The sequence below is a fragment of the Barbatula barbatula genome (assembly GCF_947034865.1).
Source record: "Barbatula barbatula genome assembly, chromosome: 2".
NCBI classification, from domain to species: Eukaryota; Metazoa; Chordata; class Actinopteri; order Cypriniformes; family Nemacheilidae; genus Barbatula; species Barbatula barbatula.
Window position 1 is genome coordinate 2,713,355 of NC_136767.1, and position 27,996 is coordinate 2,741,350.

At 37.4% G+C, this 27,996-nt stretch overlaps 1 protein-coding gene across 1 annotated transcript; it reads left to right on the plus strand.

Moving 5' to 3' along the window:
* Window positions 1-595: 595 nt before the first annotated feature.
* rasa4 (RAS p21 protein activator 4) lies at window positions 596-27,914 on the plus strand. The gene is made up of 21 exons (XM_079451105.1): window positions 596-907; window positions 5,977-6,033; window positions 7,969-8,082; window positions 8,418-8,479; window positions 13,337-13,469; window positions 14,030-14,111; window positions 14,194-14,328; window positions 15,296-15,387; window positions 19,828-19,945; window positions 20,351-20,504; window positions 20,595-20,659; window positions 21,493-21,605; window positions 21,725-21,917; window positions 22,040-22,177; window positions 22,798-22,942; window positions 23,770-23,942; window positions 24,098-24,235; window positions 24,675-24,810; window positions 25,422-25,542; window positions 25,658-25,716; window positions 25,871-27,914. Exons 1-21 carry the CDS (start codon window positions 843-845, stop codon window positions 25,996-25,998), a joined length of 2,421 nt encoding a protein of 806 aa, XP_079307231.1. The 5' UTR covers window positions 596-842; the 3' UTR covers window positions 25,999-27,914.
* The last annotated feature ends 82 nt before the right edge of the window (window positions 27,915-27,996 follow it).

Consider the following 27,996-nt stretch of genomic DNA (forward strand, 5'->3'; position numbering starts at 1 on the left):
TATATTAATGACATATTTTGAGGTACTTGGTGTGTTCTCAGGATCTCAGTTTACACTTGTTTTTATATTTTGATGTTTGTATAGTAAAGTGTGCTGTAAAAACAAAAAATAAGTCATTTTGAGGCCCCCTAGTGGACCCATGCCCCCTGGTGACGTCACAATATCCAATAGAGTCTCTCCTCACACGCACAATATATACATACATACGTGAATACTATATAAAAATAACAGGTAGTCGTCTAGCTTTTGTTGAAACTTTGTATTAGCACCTATTGCTCTTTGTATGACACACCGCTTATTGCTCCCCGAACTCTCTGTAAGTCGCTTTGGATAAAAGCGTCTGCTAAATGACTAAATGTAAATGTAAAAATAGGGTATACATATAATTGATAAATACACAATTCTCACGTCTCGTCTACACTTGACACGACGCGACAAACTGCCGATGTAATCGAAACAAGCGCAGTTGCTTATTAAGTTGTTCGATTCAGTCCCCAATATGTTAGATGCGCAACACTGCGCAGCCCCGTCGTCCATGACATCACACTACCGCAACAAGGACCATAGAAAAGCCTCTCGGGATATCTGGATGTCAGTTGCCGATCGGTCTGCGCAGCGCCGACGCGCCTATTCATTCTTCAAGTGTGTGATCCAGCCAGTCACTCCCACCAGACGCGTGGATTCTGCGGACCTTCGCTTGACTGGCGTGGCTTCTCGTAGTTTTGTTTACGATAAGCTGCAGTTCATTAGAGACGGAACATTCCTGCCATGTTTATAACACGCTCAGGCGCTTTTTGAAGGAATAAGAAGTGTGTGTTGATGCGGTGTCAGTGAACGGCAGCATGTCCAAACGCAGCACGCTGTTCATCAGGATCGTGGAAGGGAAGAACCTGCCAGTCAAAGACATGTAAGTGATTTTACGGCGTTTATGATTATTATAACAGAGATACAGAAGCACACTTGTACGGCAGGCTACTCGAAGAAACTGAAAGGGGAATTTAACAGATTTATCTTGTGGTATGGGTATTTACTTTGGCTAGTATTTCAGAGAAAAAAAGTATTTCAAAACATAATTATTTATACTAATGTAATATGAAAACGCATATATATATAAATAGACTTACTGTATACACATCAAACGGAGAATTTAGGAATGATTCATTATAAGCCGACATGGATGAATTTTATTTAGGATGTATTATAGTTGCAATACAAATATTATGGTTTAACTGTGTTTTAATGGTAAGTCTATAAGGTTTACGAATAATAGTTAATTTTCATTAGACACGTAAGAGATGTTTTATTGTTCAGTCTAGATGACTTTAAAAACAAGTGACAAAATTTGACCAAAAAAGGTGAAGTCTGTTCATTTATTTATTCATACATAGATTTATACATTGATAGCCTACATACTTATAATTTTCATGATGATATTTCCTCTAGGTTCCATTGTATGTTTAATGCTATTTATGTCTTCTATTATTATTATTAATTTATGTCTTCTATTATTATCTGATGGTGATATTTAGAATCATTAATGAGGCATAAATAAAGGAGGGCTTGGTAAGTGGCTTAATATTTTAAATCGTAAGTGGCATCAATCTCTTTCAAATAACACAAATTCAGTTTAAGCTCAAAAGAAATGTAACATGTCAGAACAACAAAACCAGATATATGTGTTCTCTCTCATTCTGTTAGGAAATGATTGTGTGAAATGATACACATTAACATTTCAGCAGTGTGGTCATATAAATGCATGGGAAATGTGATTCTCAGGCTATACTGTTCTCTTCGTGAGAGACTGAAATCACTTCCTTGTGATATTAGATTAAATTAGTCATAAGCAGCAAATTGCCTGAACTGGTAAGATGTGGTCAGTGTGTGTGCGGGTGTGTATTGGACACACGAGTGTTTGCATTGACACTGTAGTGACATTGCCAAACAGCAAACAGTGACAGATTGCAAACATTACCCACAAACACTTCGCCTCCATTGTTTACACATGCCCTGGTTGAGCTTTTGTGATGAATAGCTACCTATTTGGCGTATTTACCAATTTGTTCTGAAATTATTGCAAGACAAGGGTATGTCTTTGAGGAATAAATGCAGTCAATGCCAAGTCAACTTTTAAATGTACCTGGTCACAGTGAATATAACCACTTCCTTTTTTTCTGATACAAAAATTCCTTTAAATAGTATATTAAACATTGACATGCATAACAACCCACACCAGTTGCACTGTGATCATGAACGGTACCTTAAATAATGCAGCTTGTTGTGGAAATATTCATTTTTAAAACATAATCCTTTTGACTTACATTGAAGGAATTACTTCAGCCATACTGTAAAGGGAACAGAATTGTACTATGACTTGGGCTAGTAAGCTACCATCTGGCAACCACCTAACAATGCCCTAACCACTTAGAACACTAAAAGCCATTTGGGTCAGTAAGCACCCACCCATCCATAACAACATCATATGATAATATAAATGACATCATAGCAACCGCTTAAGAAAACTCATAGCAACGTCCTAACAACCCAGAAAACCTTAAGCATAATGTAGTGGCAACCACCCAGAACACCCTAAGCACATTCATAGCAACACCCTAGCAACCACACACACACACAACACCTTAAGCAACCTCATAACAACGCACTGGCAACCAATTCACATGCAGAACATCTTCAGCAACCTCATAGCAACGCCCTGGCAATCACCCAAAACACGTCAAAGCAACGCCCGGCAAATATCTTAAACATTTTGTTTCACAGTAACAAGCAGCACTTCACACAAGCCAATTTTTTTCAAAAGCAAAATGTAGTCTTACGTATATACACTCACCTAAAGGATTATTAGGAACACCTGTTCAATTTCTCATTAATGCAATTATCTAATCAACCAATCACATGGCAGTTGCATCAATGCATTTAGAGGTGTGGTCCTGGTCAAGACAATCTCCTGAACTCCAAACTGAATGTCATAATGGGAAAGAAAGGTGATTTAAGCAATTTAAGGAGGAGAATGGGCCGACTGATTCAAGCTGATAGAAGAGCAACTTTGACCGAAATACTCGTAAATACTCGTTACAACCGAGGTATGCAGCAAAGCATTTGTGAAGCCACAACACTCACAACCTTGAGGCGGATGGGCTACAAAAGCAGAAGACCCCACCGGGTACCACTCATCTCCACTACAAATAGGAAAAAGTGGCTACAATTTAAACAAGCTCACCAAAATTGGACAGTTGAAGACTGGAAATATGTTGCCTGGTCTGATGAGTCTCGATTTTTGTTGAGACGTTCAGATGGTAGAGTCAGAATGAGAACATGGATCCATCATGCCTTGTTACCACTCTGCAGGCTGGTGGTGGTGGTGTAATGGTGTGTGGGATGTTTTCTTGGCACACTTTAGGCCCCTTAGTGCCAAATGGGCATCGTTTAAATGCCACGGCCTACCTGAGCATTGTTTCTGACCATGTCCATCCCTTTATGACCACCACGTACCCATCCTCTGATGGCTACTTCCAGCAGAAACTAGCACCATGTCACAAAGCTCAAATTATTTCAAATTGGTTTCTTGAACATGACAATGAGTTCACTGTACTAAAATAGCCCCCACAGTCACCAGATCTCAAGCCAATAGAGCATCTTTGGGATGTGGTGGAACGGGACCTTCGTACCCTGGATGTAATCCCACAAATCTCCATCAACTGCAAGATGCTATCCTATCAATATGGGCCAACATTTCTAAAGAATGCTTTCAGCACCTTGTTGAATCAATGCCACGTAGAATTAAGGCAGTTCTGAAGGCGAAAGGGGGTCAAACACAGTATTAGTATGGTGTTCCTAATAATCCTTTAGGTGAGTGTAGTTGTCATTTAAAATAGCAATTCTTGCAACATCCCAGTTTTCTCTTGAGCTCTATTGATTTTGGTCTCAAAAATGTTACCTTATCACTTTATCGCAGCATGCAGACGACATGCTTATTTACTCAGCGAATGCTTTCGTTAACCAGTATCACAAAATAACAAGGGAAGCTATTGAAAAAGACACAGAGCAGACAGATCATGTGGCTCGCAGCTTATTCGAGAAGTTCCGTTTCACAGCCGGGCCTGGATTCTGTCAAGATGCGTGCGTGTGCTCGTGACTGGATTTGAACACATACTGTAGATAGAAGAGAAGAAAGCGAGGGAGGAGAGAGTGTAACACTTCTCTCTTTTGTCATCATCTCTATCTACTTTCTGCAGGTGGCACGGGGTTGATAGTACGTGGTTCAACTGTCAAGCCACAGTTATGTCTGATGTAGCACCTGATTCTGACAGCCACAGGTTTCCCCATTACATATCAACGATCGCGGAGATGCATCAAAGCGTGATGAACTCCATCGACACACACAAATACTCATACACCTCTGCAAATTTGCCAAGGGCGGTCATTACCTCTGAATCCACTGAGGAATTTTAATATCCTCATGGTGACTAGAGACTCCTCTGAACTCGCTCTCTGTCCATTCACAGCTCATCTAAGACAGGCTGGAATGAGCAAATGATTTACTATATTTTAATGTTCAACGGACACTAACACACACAAGCGTTTTTCTTTACACAAAGAATAACAGTTAAGGTTTTTATAAGGATCCACAAGCTATGTTACCTGAAAGACATACAGATTGTGTCATGCTCACTCTGTAATTCTCAGGTATATTTTGCAATAGAGCTGCAAGATACCGGGAAATGATCGCAGACAATGCACATTGCAATGGATTGCAATAACAGAACGATTTCAATACTTTCACAAAGTTAAGCAATCATAGAGGGACTGTGGAGACAGCGAGTCATGTACAGAATGTTAGTTATATCATTTTTAAATTGAAATATTTAAGTAAAATTAGAACAAACGTAAAGTATTATTGTTTCGCCAATTCAATTGTTAAGCATGTTATTGCATGTTCAATATTTTTCAGCCCTACTTTGCAAATTGAACAATTCTGTCCAATTTAACATTGCTAAGCTGTCTGGTAAATCTGAAATGTAGCATTATTTCTTACAAATAAAATATATCTTGTACAAATCTTTAAAAGAGCATATTCAAGATATATCCAAAATAAGAAACATTGAAAAAGCAGCTGCTGAATGTTTTTCTAACGTTTGAGCAGAAACGTTTTAGAGATGAGTAAAAGCTCTTTCAGACAAAATCATTGATTGAGATGCTTTTCAAAGAATGCCAGATTTATGAACGATTAGCCGATTTCATTATTAGCTGTTCATATGTAGATTGCTGGTTGTAGTTATTGGGCAAAGTGTATCTTTGAGAAAACAGTCCCATGCAAATGTGTTATTGAAATGTGGGTCAGAGCAGGATCTGCGGCCCACTGCTGCGAATCAACTGACCTCATTGGTGGTCTTTATTCCCGTTGCTCTGCGCGAACTAGACTCGTGTATGAAAGGAATGATGGGTTCATCACCCAATCACAGTGAAGCGGAGGCGTTACCCTGCATGTGAAGCTGTTGAACAGTTAGAAATATTTACATCACAGAATTGACAATTTTGATTGAATTTTGTTTTACTTTTGTTTGGCTTATATTTTCTCATTAAAATTTTGGCAGAAAAATCTTTCAGAAAACGCCCAAAATAGTTCTCGGCAACACCTTTCAACAACCATGTTAGGGTCTGAAACTAGTTGTTTTTTCTTATAATTCGGGTTTTGGTTTCATAAAAGCACAAGGACACAGGTGGTACTGGAGCGAAGTTGCTAGAGCGTCGCTTTGCATAACATTAAAAGCAAATACGTTAAATGCCAGAGAACACACGTACTCATGCATAGCTTAAAATGCATTGTACACAATAAAAAATAAGAGTTCTTTCTCACACTGTATTACATTTTTTAAGATTTCCAATTGATTGTGATCCTAACATTAATACTTTTTTTTTGACAGAAAAATGCAATAACGTTATTGTTTCTTTCCATTACAGAACTGGAAGCAGTGACCCATACTGCATTGTAAAAATTGATAATGAAGCCATTATTCGGTATGTATGTTTTTCTGACATTTAATTTTAAACAGTGTGTTGAGCCGTGTTGCTCTGCAGCGTATAATATCATTCATTATCATAAACTGAAGAGGTTTGAAATGAGATTTTCCGCAAAGCCGAGCTAATTTAATATGTGAAGACTTAATTGAAATCCCGCCTTTGACATAGATTGCTACATACGGTTTGTCCATTTCCTCACTAAAGGTCAGACGAAACAACCACTCACAGTCTTTAGTTTTCTGTCTTTTGAGCTGGAGAAAAAAACACTCATTTGCAATATACTGTTGTTTATCACGATTATTATTTGAAGCACTGCTGAAAATCACCATTAACAAAGCAGTCTGGCATACGAATTTTGTCAATTGAACTATAAACTTATTCGCCTCCCCATCTTTGGTGACTCACAGTGCCTGTAAAAATAAATAGTTTTTCAGCAAATAGAAAGCATTACCAATGATCTCCTTGATATCTACAGCGAATGAGTCAATACTAGGTTTGAGTGTTCTCTAAATTTAAATGAATATTTATAACTGAACTATAGTCTTATTCGCCTCCCCATCTTTGGTGACTCACAGTGCCTGTAAAAATAAATAGTTTTTCAGCAAATAAAAAGCATTACAAATGACCTCATTGATATCTACAGGGAAGTGTTTTCTACAATGATTATTTTGCAGGTAAATAAATGTTAAATATGGATTGTAGTCAGATGTTTGGGTCAGTCTGGAAGAGCTGTGTAGATCAGTTAGAGATTACAAACTACATGGCAAAATTTGTAATCAGTAACGTAATCCCTTAAATCACACATTTCTTGTAACGTAATCTGCCTTAATTTAAAATGATATTAAATTAAATGATATTAAATTGCATTATAAAATTACATGAAGTGTTTTATAAATTCCTGCATATGTTATAGCCACATTAATAATGTTTTGCAAATGTAAATGTTCACAACAGAAAGACTGGATTACAAATTACAGGTACACACAGTCGCAAAACGACGAAATCAATGATTACATTGATCACCCGTCTGTTCTTGTAATTATTTTATACAAAATCCAATTTAAACAATGCAGAATATATCAATGTTTTTCACATGTATTACCTTTGTGAACAGAAATTTTGAAAATAGATGATACATTGTATTAAACTAGAGGGAACAATGAATGTTGTGATTTGCACTAGTGGCACACATCATAATATTATTATTGATAGATTGTAAAGATTTACACTGTGCTTTTACACAAAAACAGTGTAGACTCGCTACCGTGGGTTGGTTGGTCTTAACAGTTGGTAGTGGTAGGTTTACCAAAAAATAGTAAAGTAATATGTAATACAATCTATGTAATGTAATCTGTAACAATAAAATAGCAACTGTACTCTGATTATGAGTATTTAAAAATGTAACGTAATTCAATTACAAATTCTTGATTTTTGGAATCTGATTACGTAATCCAGATTACAAGTAATGAGTTGCAGGTCCGAGGCTGGCTAGTCAATACCATTGCAAAAACATCTAGTGGGTCTGTTATTGCAAGAGTGAGAAAAAATCCAATACAATCCATTTAAAAAATACATTAACAAACAATCGTTGCTGCAAATGTCTGATTAGATATTGACTGTTGTATACTAACCATATGTCTGTCCTTATGGTCGAAGACAAACTGTGGTTTGATTTTGTTAATGTTTTAATAAGTTCCTTTATTCCTATTCACTTGACATCTTACTTTTATTGATACAGAGTTTAATAGAGATAAATAAATTAAAATAAAGACTTTTTTAAACTTTTTGGCGATTGTGTTTTTGGTTAGTCTGTAGTATGTTATTGGTAATATCAGTGTTTGCTTTTCTATTAAGCTTAATTGAATATGTTGTTATGAGAAATTATGTTTTGACAAAAGTTTTAATGTCTTTTTCAACGTGTCTCCAACTCAGGACTGCAACAATATGGAAGACACTGTCTCCATTTTGGGGTGAAGAATACAACGTCCACCTCCCTCCCTCCTTTCGCACGGTGTCTTTTTACGTACTGGATGAAGATTCTCTCAGGTCATTAAGGTCCTTGCACATTCAGACCGAATTTTTCGTATACTTTTTTATGTATTTGTCACTCGTTTGTACGGTGTCTCTGAATTGTCAAAACGTCTCTTCAAATGTTAGCTACGGATGTTGAAAAAACAGAAAATCGATTTTTAACGTGCGGAAATGTCGGACGCAGCTTTACAATGGCCTTAACTTTTAGGGTATAAATCATATACTTCACCTTTTTTAGATCAACATAATTTGTTATGACAACATCTTCATAATGTATACAGTAAATGCTGTATGGATGTATCCAGTGTTTTACTAATGTTGTTTTATTCCTGTCACTCTTGTGTTCACAGTCGAGATGATGTCATTGGGAAAGTGTCGATCAGTAAGGAGATGCTCACATGTAAACCTCAAGGTAAGAAAGAGGTATTTGGTTTGATTATATGAAAATGAGTAGTTCACTTCAAAATAAGCCCCCATTGACTTTCCATAGTAGGATTACATTTACTATAGAAAGTCAATGGGGCCTTTTTTTGAAGTGAACTACTCCTTTAAAATAAATATATCTGAAGCTTACCATGTTTAAAAGTGTAGCGACAATAATGACAAACAATCATGACAGACCTTTAGTCACGATCACACGGTCATACGTGTGGACACATGACTCATGACATCATGTGATTGACCTTTTCTTCCTCATATAAAGAAAAGCCGCATACTTCCTCATATCATCGTCGTGTTTGCTAAGGCAAAGAGTGAATAATCGCTTATATTGAAAATTTATAGGCAACTGTACAAACTTATAAAATATTAAACTGTAGCACGTTACTCGTGTTCAACCTTTTGAGCTACAAACGTGAATGATTGTATAAAGGGTGTCCGCTGGGTCTTGATAAGCATTAAAAGTTAATCAATCAATTTAGAGAAAGTTAAGGCCCTTAAAAAAGTATCAAAAAGTCTTCAATGCCATTTTACAAGGTATTAAATTGTGTATCAACTTTTTATATTTGTCCAAAACGCTAAAGTTTGCATGAATTTAATCACTGTGTAGGCGAATAGTGGGTTGTAAATCATTGACTAATGGGGAAATGCAAGTTATTGTGCAAATGGTTTGAGGATAAAGAGTTGGAACCATGGCCTAGGGCCGTCTCTGCGATGCGAATAACCATGAGGCGTACTGCTCTGTGTGTCAGAAAGGCGATTAGCGTAGCCTCGATGGGGATCAACCAAAACACAGTAGCAATATGCTAAAAACCAATCAGAACAGCATAGCAACGTCAGTGGCAATAACTTAAGGTTGCACTTAAAGGGACAGTATACCCGAAAGTGTTCTTATAGTTGACTCCATTATCGACCTTCATGTCATTCCAAACCTGTATGACTTTCCTTCTTCAGAACACAAAGGAAGATATTTTGAAGAACGTTGGCACCCAACAACATTGGACCCCATTGACATCAATTTTATGAAAACAAAACCACTGAAACATTTCTCAAAATATCTTCTTTTGTATTCCACTGAAGAAAGAGTCAAAAACTTGAATCACATGAGTGTGAATAAATGATGTCTTTTGTTTATGGTCAAACTATACCGTTGAAAATATATAACCTTAACCTTAGAAATGCATAGTGCGATCTTCAGAACATGAAAAATCTATTTTTGTACACATTTTCTATTGGCTTTATTTAGTTTCCACTTACATTGATAGTTCACCAAAACATACACAGAACTGAAAATTGCTAACATTCTTACAAATATCTTTCTTTGTGTTTAACAGAAAAAATAGACTTATATAGGTTTGAAACAACCTGAGGGTGAGTATATGAAGACAGAATTTTCATTTTTGAGTCAACTTTGCCTTTAAGCTGACGTATAAAACCACGCAAAACCACTTAAGCAACTATTTTAAATCTAACGTTAAAGACACATCATGTTTTTAAATCATCATAGTTGGGAAAATCCCTCTGGTGTCATGACTGCACATTTTGATGGTTCCTCTTGAGGTGGTTTTTTGAGATGGTGCTGGTGAGTCACTGTGGTTGTCTGGGCTTGTAGCTCACGTCTGCTTTGCTTGAGGGGCAAGGACACAGCAGGGTTATCCATTATCGTGACATGGGATGAAAGAGAGTATCGCTTATTGAAGCCCCTGCGATGCGTTGATGACCAGTAGCACACGTAGGCTTGTCGTGATGGAATGGAAAAGCTAAATGACGCCATTTATTAACATTGCTTCGCTCAGTGTTATGGTGTTGCGGACAGATAAGGTATAACAATGAATGTTTTAATTTGTGGCTCAGCTTGTTAATGTTCACAAAAGCCTAAAACACGACGCAGAGTTAGTTGGCCCTGTTAAATGTTGCCCGGCAACCGCAGGCCAGTTTCGTGACTACCAGGAATACAGCGGTTCATTTCAACATCGTTTTTTGTTCCCACAGTGAAATCTCATTGGTCCATGGGGTTTATACAGGTTCAAATCCAGCTCGCAACACATTTACGGTCATTTTCTTTCTACATAATGTTTTGTTCTATTTCTATGGACTTTACACGACGACCTGATATACATCCTATATATAGACCTATATACAGATTGCAGCTTAAGTATACAGCAAAATTTTGGACCAATGACATTTCAGTGTGGGTGGGAACAGGCTACTCAAATATGCAAACCCAATGATATGCAAACATGCTAAATCTGTCCTTTTTCTTGCTATTGAGGACATGTTGTTGGGCGAGCACATAAACGCAGACCCTTAAATCTGACAGGAACTACAACACAAGTTAACCTTCTTTGACTTTTGGATGACCCTTTCTTGTTCCATTTCTCACTCCCCCTCTCCAGCGTCACACTCTTTGTAGCTATAACACACAACGGGTCTCACACAACCTTTCCCTCTGGAGGCTTTGAAATACCATTTAGTGAAATGACATGTTCTTCGGAGCACAGAAATAGCCGGGCGCTCCAGTTTGTCTTGGTTTGACAGGGTGTGAACGTTCAGGTTAGCAATAAGTCAAATCATAGTCCAACCAGAGTAATAACAGTGTGAGATGGCTGCATGGCATCGCACATTATGAAAATGGACAAATATAGACAATCCACTTGAATATGACAAATGTGGAAGAACACGTTCTCGCCTGCATTTTAAGGTCTCTGGGTTATGCAGTGGATCATGTAAAACACTATAAGCAAGTAAACATTTGTGCATTAATGTGATTCTATTAACAGTTTTAGGTTTTCAGTTCTTCATGGAAAACAAGTGGTGCTTGCTATTTTTACTTGGCAAAATCCCATGGACTCATAATAAAGGATGTTGTCTCTTCAATTCAGTTCTTCCATTGTACCTTAAAATAAATCTGTCCAGAAACATGCTAAAGAACGGTTCTTTGATGCAGTGGAAGTCAGCCTCAACAGTATTCTGGTTTTGCCCAGGCAGACACTGAACGTTTAGATGAAGAAAGAAGGAACCATAAAACCCTTTAAATGGTTTTGCTCGAAGCGAAGACCTTGGCTCTTTAAAGGTTGGCCGTGTGTGTGTGTGCTTGTGAGTGGGTCACTCTTTTTGAACATATTTATGAGGCAGACCTTTAACTGAAAGGAGACTGTCAATCAAAGCTGTCCACCTCAGACAGTTGAATGTAGTTGTTAATATTGGAGTCAATGTTATTGTCATTTTGATTTAGACGTTTGTCTATGGGTCATTTATATTTCGTATGGTTCTGTTCAATTTATTTCCAAGTTTTTTGTGTGGAAGAATCCCTCAGCAGGGATGTCAAATTTCACATTTTCTGGATGACTGAATTGCAAAAATAATCCAATCAGATTGTTTGCCGCTTATAGTGTTTTTGTCCAGTTTTCTTTTTTCCACTCATTTTTGTTCAAAGCTTGAGGTCTAGATTTGGCTTTGTCAGTCAGAATTGAATTGCATATTTTAAGCAAACACTTTCAGTAATTCTGTAAAAAATCTAGATTCAGATGCTATGGTCTTGTTCAATACGACAGTAACAATTTCAAAGCATTAGAAACATTATTTCCATTCTGCTAAGAGGAAAGACTTTGCTTAGCCTGGCCCCGTTTATTTTTGGGCTGTTCAGCAGAGCACTTAGGGAAAATGGGCCTCAACGAGTGAGGCTGGAATACTAATCGAGAGGAAAAACTGCCTTCCAGTCCGCCGGGATAAACAATTCTTATCAGGGAAAGCCAAAGGAAAGCCTTACATCAAAATGCAGAATGGAAATCGGTGACTGTAAAATGGTTTGACGGGTCCTTGGGATATTTTGCTGGACGTGCACAAGCTCTCAGCAAAATATTTTAAAAGGCTCACCAGCCACTACTTATAGTAAGTGCTTCCCGAACACATAACTGTATTTTATAAATACAGAGAGGATTTATAGTACCACTTGCTCTTTTGAAATAAAAGTGTTTGATGTAGGCATGCGTACATAGGCTACAGTACAACACAGTGGGTTATGCAAGGTGAAGATGGGAATATGAAAGATTTTACTGTAAAAAAAAAAAAGCAGCTGGGGTGCCAAACACAAACCATAAAATAACAGTTTTTCTTGTAAATTTGCGACCTTTCTCTGTAATTTTACATTTTTTATCGTATTTTCAAAAAGAAAATGTAACAAAATCCTGTAAAAAAAATCTGAAATGTTCCAGCAGCTAGGGCGCCTGAAATAAAACGTAAAATAACAGGTCTTCCCTGTTTTTCTTGTAAGTTTGCAGTCTTTTCATAGTTATTTGACGTTTTGTCTGTATTTCAACAATACATGACATTTTTTTTAAAAGAAAACATCAACATTACACAAAATGTATGTTTTTCATAATACATGGAAAATCTGTTAAAAAATTACAGAAACATTCTGCTAAATTAGGGGTTTTACAGTGTACTTGTATTTAAATCTAAATCTGAAAATAACATTAAACCGAGTTACCTACCAAAGGAAAGGGCTGTCACAATATACCGTTATTTAAAAAAAACATGATTTTCTAAACCTCAATTACTCTGTAAATATATTCTGTATATATACAATAACAATACACTTCGCAGAGCAGAGCACGTAAATAAAGCTCTTTGTTTCTGAGCTCCACTGGGGTTTGTCTCAAGCCCACTCCTGCACCAACGTGCCATTGTGCACATATCTCAAAGTCCTTGATCGTAGCCCTCTACAAATTGTTTTCCCTTTAGTTGATTCATTTCAATGTCTGCAGTCTTCACAAGTGTCTACAGCCGTTTCTGACCTCTCCATTTTCCTCTTTGTACTTTTTTGTTTTAGGGGTAGATGGATGGATGAACCTGTCAGAGATTGACCCAGATGAGGAGGTGCAGGGGGAGATCCATCTGCAGATATCAGTGCAGGGAGATGGAGAAATCCCACGAAAACTTTGCTGCCAGGTGCTGGAGGCAAGGTGAGGAGCTGAGTGTACTTTTGTTTTAGCACAGATTGACTACAGCAACTGTTTAATGTACATTTTTGTATATTGACCTGTATGTGACTCTTCTATCTGTGGAACACAAAATAATCGATTTTGAGAAATGTGGTCTGTGTCAATACAATGGAAGTCAATGAGGGCCGGTTACCAACATTCTTCAAAATATCTTCTTTTGTGTTTTGTAGAAGAAAGAAAGTCATAGAAGTTTAAAATGACATGAGGGTGAATAAATGATGAAAGAACTTTCATTTTGGGGTGATCTGCAGCAATGCACCAACGCATGCAAGTGGGGGGTGAATAGAACTTGCAGTGTTTTGCACTAAAATACCTCTCATTTTTGGTAAATTCAGCCTTTAGTTTATTTCATGTCAACAGTCAGATGACATCAAGAACTATGATCTTGTTTATGTTTGAGGTTTTGGATTCGCAACAGTTGCAAATTTTTTCCAAACATAGTCCAAATAAAACGATTGAAGCACAAATTTGTTAATTTTAATGTTTGTTTGTCTAATAGCTTTGTTTTTCTTTGCTTTTAGAGATCTTGCAAAGAAAGATCGCAACGGTGCGTCTGACCCTTTTGTCAGAGTAAGGTATAATGGCAAAACGTATGAGAGCTCGGTAAGGACATTTCTCTGGCCGTTTCTGGTTTCATCTACTGTAGTTTTCATGTTAATGATTAACATGACCCTCATCCCACCAGGTGGTTAAAAAGTCCTGCTACCCACGCTGGAATACAAGTTTCGAGTTTGAGCTGGATGAGACGTCGGCTGACAGCCTGTTGAGCGTGGAGGTGTGGGACTGGGATCTGGTCAGCCGAAATGATTTCCTGGGAAAGGTGACTGCACAAAATAGATCGTTTCTTTGACCTGAGATTAGACATGAGACTTGATTTCTTGTGTTCTGTTGTAGAACCTCGTCTTGGTTTAACATAAAATGCTAAAACAAATTTTTAAAGGAGCAGTATGGAGATTTAGCGGCATCTAGTGGTGACGTTGTGAATTGCAACCGGCGGCTCACTCCACCCCCTCCCACTACGGTGGCTGGCACAGGACTAAAATGTTACGTTTTCACTTCTCTGCCTAAGGAGATAACATATTTACGGAACACGCTCTGTGGAACAGTGTGTCCGTTTAGGGCTACTGTAGAAACAACATGGCGAATTCAATGTAGCTCATTCTTATGTAATGTAATAAAAACATAACCCTTCATTATGTAAGGTCTTTATACACCTCTAAAGACAAAGTTATATATATTATATTTCATTTCTGTCGGTAGATCCTCTTAAAAATTACACACTGGACCATTAGGGTAAATAAAATGATGTCGTTATTTACTCACCCCAACCCATTTGTGGTTATTTTTGCATTTACATTTATGCATTTGGCCGACATTTTTATCCAAAATGACTTCCGGTACATTCAGGGTTTAGATTTGATCAGTATGTGCATTTCCTAGACATTAATCCAATGACCATGGCGTTGCTAGAGCCACGAGCTACAGAAAACATTAAAATTAATGGTCCTTTTGTGTTCTTTAGAGAAAGTAAAATCATGTTGGTAAATAGATTTTTAGGTAAACAATTTCTGTGTCATCTTTTATTCATCTCGTGTAACGTTCGCTTCAGCATAAATTCAGTATTGGGGCTTGAAGTCCTACATAATTCAAACACTGTCCCTGTTTCAAAGCTTTACAGATAATAAAGTACCCAATAATAATTGTTTCATGCCGCTGTATTCAGCTTAGGTCGCTGTGACGGCTAATTGTGTCTTCCATTGATCTGTACATCATCTGTTTTCCTTCAGGTCCTCTTCAATATCAACAAGCTTCAGTCAGCGCAGCAAGAGGAGGGCTGGTTTCGCCTGGGGCCTGACAAATCTAAACACAGTGAATATGAGTGAGTGTACTTGGAATTGTGGCATACATCCACACCGGCAAACACATTGAACTTTTGTTGCCACAGCAACAATGTTCACCCTTAAAGGAACAGTTCACCCAAATATAGCCCGCTTTATTATGTTCCAAACATCATTGACTGGCATAGTAGAAACATTATTGTAAACGTTTTGGTTCTGTTGAACACAAAATTTGATATTTTTAAGAATTTAGGAAAGCAAACAGTCCTGGGGCACCTTTGAATTACTATGGTAGTCAAACATGTCCCAGATTCTTCCAAATATCTTTTCTTTGTGTTCAACAGAACAAATACATTTATAAGCTTTAGAACAACTTGAGGGTGAGTAAATGATCATTTTTGGGTGAACTGTCCCTTTAAGCCGATGGTTCACTCCACATTATATTAAACGTTCACTATTCATCAATGGCAACTACATTATCTATTATGTTTTTAACTGGACAAAGAAAGCCGTTTGAGGCAGAACATGAGGCAAGTGCGGACAAAATGTTCATATTGGGTGAACTGTCCCTTTAACAGTTTCCTGTCTATGTAATAAAATACATTTAAACCTTCCATTTTCATTTTTCAAAACCATGTTTCACACGTGACTACTGTTTTTGCACATGTGAAATTCATGTGGCTTTTCTATAGAGGGTGGTAGTGTACAGTAAGCAAACGACTCACAAAACGAATATATTAGCATCGACAGGCTTTCAAATAGGCACAACTTTCCCAAGTCAGTTCATGTGAATTAGCCCGAACTGACCTTGGAGGATCGTGACTCTCTGACTTTCACAGCGTTACGTTTGTGTGTTCCGGCCCACGTGTCGACAGGAACTACTAATCCTTTCCCTGGCTAAATCCTGGGATTTTTCGGTTGTATCTTCCCCTCCACCCATCTCATCTCTCTACTCATGAGAGATCAGTTGGCCACGTGGATTGACAGTAAGGATTATATCTCAAGCTGGCACAGGAGGAGTGGGATGGAAGGGTTTATGTAAAACTCTAGTTAGGGGCATTCGGTTGGGTGATGACAAAAGCTATGCGTCATCTGAGAGACGTACGTGTGTGTGTTGGTAGATTAAGGGAGAATGTTGTTGGGGACATGACATGTCAGTGTTACACCGATGTCCAATTGGGGCAGAAGGGTCATGGGCATTTATTCACCCATTCACTTTCATTGGGCACAAGACCTCACTTTGTAAATGGAGGTTTGAGCTCTCCGAAAATGGTGTTTTGCAGATAAGGTGTAATGTTGTAACCATAAAATATGGACGTAGTTTCCGTGACATCACGCGTAGGTTTCTGAGGAGCAGTTTGAAGCTTAAAGTGGGCGGAGCCGGCTATCGCCATTTTAGCAGCGAGTCACTCCCGGATAATCGAAAATGGACGAAGAGGCGAGATGTGGTTGGAGCTGAAGCGCCTGGTTTGCTTGTCACTCAAGTGGCCACGCACCAAATTTGCTGAATTTTAAGGCTTAATATAAGTTAAACGGAGAGTATTTTTATTTCTCTTAAGCAGTTTAATGAGAAACGTCTGAGACTTCGTTCAATTCGGTTTAATTCAGTTCTGTTAAATTCAGTTTTATTCAATTCAGTGTAGTCATCTTGGCTTTAAAACTGAGCTAAATACTTAATTTTATTTATTATGTATCTAGTTGATGTGTTTTCTAACTACACAAAACGGGATTATATAAAACTATGATATTTCACTTGAATATTTAATATTCTTTTAGATATATATTACAAAATCGATCGTATTTTGTCTACTTTGATATTCTGCCGTCTGTTTCTGATAAAGAGTGATTGTTTCTACTCTGGGCAGATTTAAAAACACAAGATGGGAATTATATTGTCGACGCCAATCCTAAACAAAGGATTTAACCATCCGTTTTTGTCCACATGCTAGAGCAGAATCATTTCAAAACCATCTCTGATTCTTCACGCCATCCTTATTTCTTCATGCCTCGTGAGGAGGTCCCAGAAGTAATTAGTCATATTTCTTTAAGATGTGTTTTTTCCGCACACGGATGTCATTCTGATGAAAAGTTTCCCCCTAAGCTTGCGTAATCTCCAGCTCCTCTTTAGGTGATCCGCTCTCATCTCAGTGAAAAAATCAAGCTGTTGTTGTTTTTGTTTATTTTCTCTCTTTCACTACCTCACATTCTCCCTGATGGGATTTTTTGTCGGCCCACCATCTGTTGCCTGCTGCTCAGTGAGTGGCTGTTATCGTGGTACCCGCCACAGACGAAAACAGAGATTCAATTCCCTCTGTCCCACGAGTATTAACCACCTTTTACAGAGAGCGAACGTGTGGCATGGTGTATGGAATGACTATATTTCGTAATGTACTATTTAACACAATATTACAAGAAGAAACCGTTAGCTGACACAACATTAAAAGCTAGCTGCTGCCAAAAAATTATTATGGAAGTTATATTGTTCAATTGTTTATTATTTTCTTTAAAAATATTTTTAAAAACATGTTTTCAAAAATATTTTTAAAGTACTATTAAAAAATGTGTCAGACAATCACGTCATTTATTTTGTTTACATAAACACAAGGAAATCCTGTGGAGCTTTATTATTATATGACTATGTGCATAGTAAACGCAGGGGTATTAAAATGAGTTATTGGCTTAGATATTTTGTTAAATAATAATATTTCAAATAAATAATATTTCTGCAAAATAAATGAAGATTGTGTGAATTATCTGGGGGATAAAGGGACCCTCAAGAGGTAAAGCCCATGGGCCCCTTACAGTCTGCCTTTGGTTTATCTTTACTTTACTCAGCCATCTTTACTTCAGCGTGAGATGAAACCAAATTCTCACCGCATGCTACCATACTGACCTTATTTCTCTTTTGTAATAACAGTACTAGACAACACAGACACGCTGTAATGACATCTACTGTTTGGTTTTGTATTGTTGCGCTCAGAAGAGCAGCCTTAATGGAGTCATTATCGGTACCATTGTTTGTTCATCCTGTACTTTCCTTCCTGGAAAAGTTTTATGCCGGGTTGTTTTAAAATACGAGGAAACCTTCACATGATACTGATAACATTTGTGTTTATTAATCTAACATTAACATAGAACAAAACTTGAAATCGAATAATCATTTGAAATTCAAGTTTAAATTAGTTGTCCTTAAAGGTACAGTTCACCTAAAAAAATTTGGCCTTTAACAGTGGCTTATGCTTCTGTTGTAATACAGTCTGTGTACATATTGATGACGTAAATGGGACTCTGTTTACCCTGTAAAACATGCAGCAAGTTAAACTTTAACCTTTTCTCTGTTTTGTAACACCTTGTGCAAATCCTTAAGGGATCAGCTTTAGGGAAGGCTGTTTTCTGACACCGGGGTGTCACTATATCAGATTTTGATTGTCATTCCGAAAATCATTTACAATAATGATATTGCAATATTATTGCAAAAAATCTCAAAAACCATGTCCTGTTACACAAAATAAATAGAGGTGATGTGTTTTTGTAGGCAAATCTGGAAGTTAACGCAACAGTGGTTCCCTCGACCGAAAGCCTTTGCATTTTCCCCGTAGACTTGTGGAAGATCGCAAAAATAAAGCTCTGTGATTAACAAAGGTTTATGATGTTTACGTCGTTTCGTCTATCATCATCTTTACAAATTAACACACATTTGTTACAATTTGAAGCCGAAATACAATCGGCAGAAGTAAAAAGCTAACACGATGCTATAAACGGACTAGACTTAAGGTCGCTCGATATCAACATCACCAACACCAAGCCTCTCTCAACTCTTTTGAACTTTATTAAAAATGTCTTCCCTGGTAAGTCATTATTCCTCCGCATTTACGTTTTAAGAGATTTGTGCCTATGTTGCATTTTTTTGTGAGCTTTATATGCTCAATGACGTCTAACGCTAAAAGGAAGTAGTCGCTTTTATCAAGTTTTGAGACATAATAAATAAGGCTTTAAAAAATCACAAGCGGGTTATTATTGGTGTGTTTTATATCATTGAAGAAAACCTGAAAATATTTAGAGGTTTTGTTGACCACGGACCTTATTTCGGGCGATTTACCCAAAACTTTGGAGCGATGGAACCAGAAGTCCGCTTCCAGGGTTTGCATACAAAAATACATCATCTCTGCGGCTCCCCATTATCACAGTTATTAATACGGTTATTGCCAATACCGGACACCCCTAATTGATATCATGTAATACCATTCTTTTGGTACTTCAACAAACCATGTACAGCAACTATTCTAGTTAATAAATTGGTATCAGTCAGTGCCATAGTATACAGAGATGGAACCTCGAGTCTGAACTTGGACTCAAGTCACACTTAAACATTTGTAGATTGTTGCAATCAAAGGGTTTCTGTCTGTCTGAAGAAATTGCTATGTATTATATCAATACAATAAAATGACTAAATATGATTTAATTCTGTGTTCGTCTCTCAGGGGAACTCTGGGTTCTCTCCGACTTCAGTTACGGCTCAGAGATGAGGTTGTGTTGCCGTCCAGCCATTACCAACCTCTCACAGAGCTGCTCAGCCAATCCGTCGGCTCTCAACTTAACGTGAGTCTCATGCCGAATGGACACAGTCCGTCTTATCTTAAAGAAAATTCTTGGACATTATTACTTGCATTCACATGACATATTACTCATAATAACTTCATTAGGTGTGTGAATTACGAATGGCGGCACTTATTGTTATCTGATCTCATTTGTATGCATGTGATGGTACTGTAATGGTTTCTACTGGTGTTAAAGTGTCATATCAGATTATAAATAAAGGAAGGAGCTTCCCTATTGTCAGTGTCATAGCAAGTATTATAAGTCTATAAATATGACCCACCCACACATACACACTTTCATCCCTGCATATGGTTCATGTTTTGTGAAATGAATTTACATGAATTCATTTTTAGTTTAAGACATAACGTCATTTGCAACCTGTGCTAAATGACTGTTAATTTGTAGGGCAACTGGCCGGATCTCATCATGCTGATGGATGAGACCACTACTGCAGAGAGCAGACAGGAAGTGGCTAATAATCTAGTGAAGCTGTTTTTGGGTCAAGGGCTTGTCAAGGAGTTCTTGGATGTTCTCTTCAAACTGGAGCTGGAAAAGACCAGTACGCAAAAGGAATCTTTCCTGTATTAAAACAGATTAGGAAAAATATATTTTTCAAAATCAAGCTGTGACTTTCTCTGTTATCTTTTAGCTGAACCCAACACTTTGTTCCGAAGCAATTCATTAGCATCCAAGTCAATGGAGTCATTTTTGAAGGTAAATATTTGTATATATTTGTATTAGTGTAGTGTGTGTAATATTTCATTTTGACTTTAAGATTCAATGTCAGAATTAAACTAGCTTGATGATATTTTGACTTCAAACAAAAATACTCATCTGCATGCCATCCTAGATGTAGCCTGAATTGAATTGAAATGTCTTCGGAAGTAAAACAATGTGTTTGTGATGAAAAATTATTAAACATTTACGTTTATTTGGTCAAATTTATATGCAAACAAGATGATCTGAGCATGATCTGAAATGTTAAATATACAGGCATCAATACCATTTAAAGTCCAGTGCATGAAATTTAGCAGCATCTAGTGGTCATGTTTGCGAATTGCAACCAACGGCTCACAACCCCTCCTCCCTCCTTGTCGAAGCACTAAGGGGGCTGTCACAGCACTAAGATGTTGTTATGTTTTTGCCTCTTTGCCAAAGGAGATAACGTATTTACTAAACGCTCTTTGTTAAGCCGTTTGTCCATTTAGGGCTACTGTAGAAACAACATGGCGAATTCTATGCAAGCAGACCCATGCTGTTTGCAGATAGAAAGTCTTTATACACCTCTGAAGACATAGTTATGTGTATTATATCGCATTTCTGTCAACAGATCCTCCAAAAAACTACACATTCTACCTTTAAATCTCATTGGTTCTTGCGAGGGAACCAATGAGATGTGAACGTTTGATCTGTCGCCATATTCGAATTCGGCGGCTAAAACTTCCTGATGTTTTATAGATTTTTACTCCAGAGTTTTCTACAATGTGAAGTTTTCTTGATTGTGTCGTTTAACAAAAGTCAACTTTGTCTTGGTCTTTTCTCTGCAGGTGGCTGGGATGCAATATCTCCACAGGCTTCTGGGCCCCATAGTAAACCGAATCTTTGAAGAAAAGAAATATGTAGAGTTGGACCCCAGTAAAGTGGAACTCAAAGAGGCAGGGTAATAAAATAAAAAACGACAGCATGTCAACATGATGCTTTTAAAAATCGAAAGTCACAATAGTGATTCAAGGCTGAAAAAGTCAGATATCTTTATAAGTCTGTGGTTTGGTGTTGTAGCTGTGCAGGCTTGCATCGTCAGCAGACAGAATCTGATTTTATTCAGCAGAGCTGCAGTCTCCTGCAGTCGTACCTGTCCGAGTTGCTCAACGCTATCCTGCAATCTGCATCCTACTGCCCCCTGCTCATCTGCCAGACTTTCCAACAACTGTACCTCAGAGTGCAGGAGAGCTTCCCTGATCCAGAGTACCGGGTAAGGGCATCTAAAGACGCATACTGTACTTCCCTACTTACATTTATTTTGAAAACTTATGTAAATGTTCTGTAGGTCACAGTACCTTTTTTGGCTTGATTCTGTGTATTCTTTCTTTCCAGAAAGTGAAGTTTATTGCAGTAACCAGCTTCTTATGTCTGCGGTTCATCTCCCCCGCCATCATGTCTCCAAAACTGTTTCACCTGCGAGAGAAACATGCTGACGCCCGCACGAGCCGCACTCTTCTGCTGTTGGCTAAAGTACGACCTTCTGTAGCTAGAAACCATTAGGTCTCATTCACTAAGCATGCGTGCGCATGAATTTGTGCCGAAATCTGTGCACAAATCATTTTTCAAAAACATTGAATATGCATGTTCCAAACTTTGTTTGATATTTTAATATCACCACATTTTTGGGGCACCATTGACTAGCATGTCATTTTTCCCTACAATGGTAGTCAATGGTGCCCCAGAACTGTTTGGTTACAAACATTCTTCCAAATATCTTTCTTTGTGTCTGGAACAACTTAAGTGTGAGTAAATGAAAACAGAATTTTTGGGCAAACTATCTCTTTAAGAAAACATGCATGTGTGTATGCATGCATTAGGCAGAAAGTTTAAATGTGCATATAAATATGAATATTGTGCATGGTTATTAGGGAATGAGACCCATTGTTTCAAATGTTAGCGTTCAAATGAACTAAAATGACATATAGTAACATTGTCCATTTCATTCGTAACACTTATGTTACCCTGCCCGACTCATCTATTATTTAGGTCAGTATAGCCATGGATTATAACCTCCATACATCTTCATTAGTACCAGCATACCCAATAGGCTATCGCCAACGTGGCTGTGTCATGTGTGCGTGCGTCCCCAGGCTGTGCAGACCATTGGGAATATGGACACGCTGGCATGCTGCTCTAAAGAGCCGTGGATGGTGTGTTTGCAGCCAGCCATTCAGCAAGGCATCAGCCAGCTCAAAGACTTCATCATAAAACTGGTCAGCTGCCGTGAGTCAGAGGGTGAGATGCTCTAAATTAGTCATTAGATGAAAAATTGAGCGGAACCGCGTGCATGGCTGAAGACTCGTTCATACCTGTCACTTCAGATCAATCCTCAGATTAGTTCCATTTTTGACACTTTTTAATCTATTTGTCGCAGCAGGTTTGAAATGAGTCGTTCCCAAAAATGCTAATTCTGTCTGTTTTTATTCACTCACATGTCAATTCGTGTGGTCTTTATTTTTATATCAAAAGTTTTTTATAGAATCTTGAACTGCTTGAAAGTTATACACACATTTATTTTATGACATTTATGACGTCGTCTGTTTTTTGTAGACTTTTACTTATGGTGTATTTTTGGAAAAAAATATGTTTAAATTAGTGCTGTCAATCGATTAAAAAAATGATCAGATTAATCGCACATTTTTCTGTGACTAATCACAACACACTGCAAATAACATTAATGTTTTTAAAAATAAGTTTAGATTTTAATAATTTTCTTCTCCAAATTAATGTAGAAATAACAGAGCATCATTTTATGAATGAAAGCCAACATTAGGATGTCTCTATTAAATTGATTCTTTTTTCTTTTATTTTAACATTAATTATAGCCATTCAAGTTCTCAAACACTTTATAGTCTTTAATGCTAAATTCTAAGTGAGACATAAAATAATGTTTAATCTGAAAACAATTATTGCATGCGTTTAGATTGACAGTCCTAGTTTAAAGCAACAAAACACATGATAATATTATATAATATAATAAATTATAATGTACAGACCCTTCAGTCAAGACCCTTATTTTATTTAATCACTTTCCTAATATTTTTAATGCGTTCTCAAAACAGATCTTGGGCTGCAGACACGAATGAGTCTCCAGTGTGGCACCATGGAGAAAGAAGGTTTCCTCTTCCTTCACAGGACCAAGGACAAGTGCATGCCCATGACGTCACCCTTTAAGAAGTACTATGTCACGCTCAGCAAAGATACTCTGTCCTATTCCCGGACACAACACTCTAAGGTGAGTAACAGTGATGGCTTGGCATTCTCACAGGATTGGAATCGAGTCTTTCTCTGTTATTGATTCCGTCTTGAGCAAATGTTTCTATGCATTAAATGTCTCGACTGCTTTATATGCATAGTATATATTAAGCAAGATGGTGTCTCAATCTATAGAAGACCTCGTCTATCTCACTGCCAAAGGTCAGGGCGGTGGAGAAGGTGGAGGAGAAGTGCTTCGGCAGTGCCAACGTCATGCAGATTATCTGGAGTGAAGCCCCTGGCCAGCAGGAGACCCTGTATCTTGACTGCAAGGTACAGTAAAAATCGCATCGAATTCACAATAGAATAAACATAAACACACTTTAATGAATTAATGCTGCAGTATTGTAAAAAAAGGAAGGTATTTCAAATTAAAATAAAACATTTCATCATGCCTCCTGACCAGTTGCTATGGTAGTTGCCTCGCCAAACCACTTCATCCGAGGACGGATGTCTGCTTCTTTTAAAAAATCAAACACCTAACCGAATACAGGGCTCTTGTGATGCTTTTTAAAAAGTATAACAGTTTATAAAATTGCGTCTTCATGCAAAATTCAATAAATTTGTTTAGCATTTTAACTGTAGGCTACCTACAGTTTAACCGATTGACAGTTCTACAGTCAACACAGCTTTTTGTAGATGGTGATGTGTGTGTTGCGAGATGGATTTTGGTGTCTCATTGTTTTTCTGTCACGTCTTTGTTTCACTGTAGAGTGTAAATGAACTGAATCACTGGCTGTCTGCTTTGAGGAAGGCCTGCAGTCACAACACAAACACCATGAGCTGCTATCATCCTGGCATCTATAAAGCAGACAGATGGAGCTGCTGCCTCCAGAGGGAGAAAACAGGTACTGCACAACAAGAAATCTCGCAACACAGGCTGAATGTCTGGCTCATGATGCCTTTGAGGAAGAGCATGGAGGCCAAGAGTGATAATTGCGACCATTTTGGTGACCTATGCCCCTGAAATGTAATCTTTGAGACTTTAAAGTGTGTGAGCATGCCTGCAAGTGCAAATAATTCTTTCTTTACAATAACTTCATAGTACGTGTGTGGATAGACCTCGGATTTACAATTCATACTTTCATATTGACGTCTAAAATCAAGTGCCTTGAAATGCTTTGTTTAATGCAATGATTTGAAGTAGGAAGTTAAGGCGGGACGTAATGAGTGACTCCTCCCTTTTTGAAAATAGCCATTGGCATTTGATGAAATAGCCGAATTTGATGAAAGTGCAGAATGATGCCATAAAAATGTTTGATCTGTCCTGGCGGAAGTGAAAGACTATGTTTTGTGTGCTTAAATCCTTTGAAGTTTAACCTGTTTTGGATCACATTAGTTTATAGATTTCATATTCAAACTAGAAGCCAAACAACTTTGATTTAGATTTTTATGGAAACATTTCTTGAAACAAACTGTAGTGCAATATGAAAGCTTGAATTCGACTCTTTGTTGACAGACGTGGGATGCGACAAAACCAGGCATGGAGTGACTCTGCAGGAGTGGTATGACCCGCTCGACACAGACCTTGAGGCTCAACTGATCTACCAACATCTCCGTAGCGTCCAGCATGCCATGCGGTAATGTGACATTGTATTTAGTATTTAGACTAGATTTGGACTAGTTTACAACAGTAGTGGTTTTGTAGTTTTGTTTATCACATTTGTCACATTTTGTCATTGTTTTTCCATGCAGAGAAAAGAATTATAAAGTGAGAGAGCAGCAGCGAGCTCAGGAGACAGATTCAGTAAGAGGTACGGCTTATGAAATTCTGAACATTTGCCACTTTGTTTGAAAAAGAAATATACGTTAAAATAAGTATACCATTATTTTACTTGGAGGTTATTTTTAACAAACTCTTCATTGCAAACTCACAGCTCATTTTTCTTCAATGTCTTCATTTTGCAGACCCGAGGAAAGCAGATGAACTCACAAAACTCTTCAGTGTCCTCCAAGACCTTCACGATTCACATTCCTCTGTAGAAGAAGAGGAGCGATCGAAGAATAAAACGGTTTTCTTGGAATTACAAACGTAAACACAAAAACTGCAAGTTTGTAACCAGATACATTTTACAGAACACAGTATTATTTACTCACTGACCTCATACACAGGTTTAGAAAACCTGTTCTTATTTGTAGCACACCTGCCCGTGGAAATCTTAAAGTATGTTTGATTTGCTCTTGTATTCTTCGGAGAAAGTAATTTTTGCCTTGGATGGCAGGGAAATGTATAGGGCTATGAACACAGTCCCTTTATTAGTGTGAGTGTTTGGTGTGTAAGTACAGTCTACTTATAATGACATTGTAAGGATAATCATTGTAGTGAAATGATCAAAGTTGGCTTCCAACTCACTTTTGTGAATAACCTACAAATATTTCCTTTATTAATTTGCTCTATCACGGTCATTTAAAGTGTTTTTTTACAACAACAAAAAACATTGAGGCAATAATCCCTTATTGCGTTAAAATAAAAAATAAAAATTTGGATTAAAGTTTTTTTTACTTGTTTTTTTATCTGTAACATCTGAATCATGAATGAATATATTCCATACAAAACTGCCCTGTTGTCACTGTTTCTTGTCCTGCATATGTCAGTTTTGGATATACTGCTATGTACAGTAACGACGTATATAGGTATCGTGCATTTCACAGAAACTGTGTATTTACAATTTAACACAATTTATTTTTTTATCATTTTTTTATTGTGGTTACAGTATTTCTACACTAGATGGCACTACAGTATTTTTCCTTTAAAGGCTGAATCCAGCCCACATTCACAAAACAGCAGTCTTTATAAACTACACCTGCTTCATAAGATTTATTATCAAAGTTCTTGAACAACTCTGTAGGATAGGATTTCAAATCCTCTGCCGTCTTTCGAAGTCCTCATCTTGGCTTTAATTTCAACATTCTCACGAGAACACAATCTGTGACGGTGTCTTTTCTTTGAGATTTGCTGTACATTTTAACCCCAAGTCATAGAGCTTAATATTGAAATTTCCTTCACAATATTTTATTCATCTTCAAGATCATCAGTGTAGTTATTTCCCTTCCTGGTGTTCCAAACCAGCATGCTTTTCTTTCTGTTGTGGGTCACAGATAAAGATATTTTGCATCATGTCCGAACTTTGTGCAGTGACGCATGTATTACCAAATTCTGGGTTTAATAAATGATTTATATTATATAGCGTAAAAGCAATTATTACAGTCACAGAGGATAAAACAGGAAACAGTAAAGGGATTTTAAATTATGAATTAATGAAGATATTTATTGATGTATTTGTAAATGTATTTATATTGGTTGTGAGTTTGCTATTCACCTTTATGTATAATTGTATTATGACTAATATTTGACTATAGAAACAACTGTATAGGGATAATTTTACAGCTAGGTTTTGCCTTTACTTCTGCGGTTATAGATAAAGGGGTGCCTTATGTTTACAACTTGAAGAAAGAATGTACTTCCTGTTTACCCTTCACGTGTCATCTGAAACATGACCAACTCTTTGTTGGTTTCTCTATTTCTGTCTCATAGTCTGTTTACCCTGTTTTCTCTTGAGGGAAATTAATTATTGTGTTTCACCCTTCACTATTAAAGACAGGCACTATTATTTCAGATGCTCAAGAGGAGGAGGAGGAGGCTCTGAACACAACTGAGCTCTGTGTTATTTTGTGTATTTAAAGAGGTCAAAATAGCTGTACGTTTCCAGCTCATGCAGGTTTGGTAAAAGGGATTTATATTGTCAGGGATTTCTTAATTGCGCAGATCATCATTTCGATGGTTAGAAAATTGGCTGTTTGAAGGTATATGACGTCTAATGGAGTCTATTAACGTGCGATTCCTATGTTCAAGTCCTTTTTCATTTGTGTGTGTCCTTCAATTCCTCTCTGATATTGTACATGTTTGTGAAACTTTCTTTACTTCATGCAGTTGTCAATAAAGCCTGATAGTAATAATAATAATATGCGATCTCTCTATTTGTCAAAGTTATATATTTTGCATGTCCTTGCTTTACACGTTTAAGACTTAATAT

Excerpts from the sequence above, each read along its gene's own strand:
- rasa4 (XM_079451105.1), top strand. The coding sequence starts at position 843 with ATGTCCAAACGCAGCACGCTGTTCATCAGGATCGTGGAAGGGAAGAAC. Across the intron at positions 21,606-21,724 it reads GTGGAACTCAAAGAGGCAGG|CTGTGCAGGCTTGCATCGTC; the intron begins GTAATAAAATAA and ends TTGGTGTTGTAG. Across the intron at positions 25,543-25,657 it reads AGCGTCCAGCATGCCATGCG|AGAAAAGAATTATAAAGTGA; the intron begins GTAATGTGACAT and ends TTTTCCATGCAG.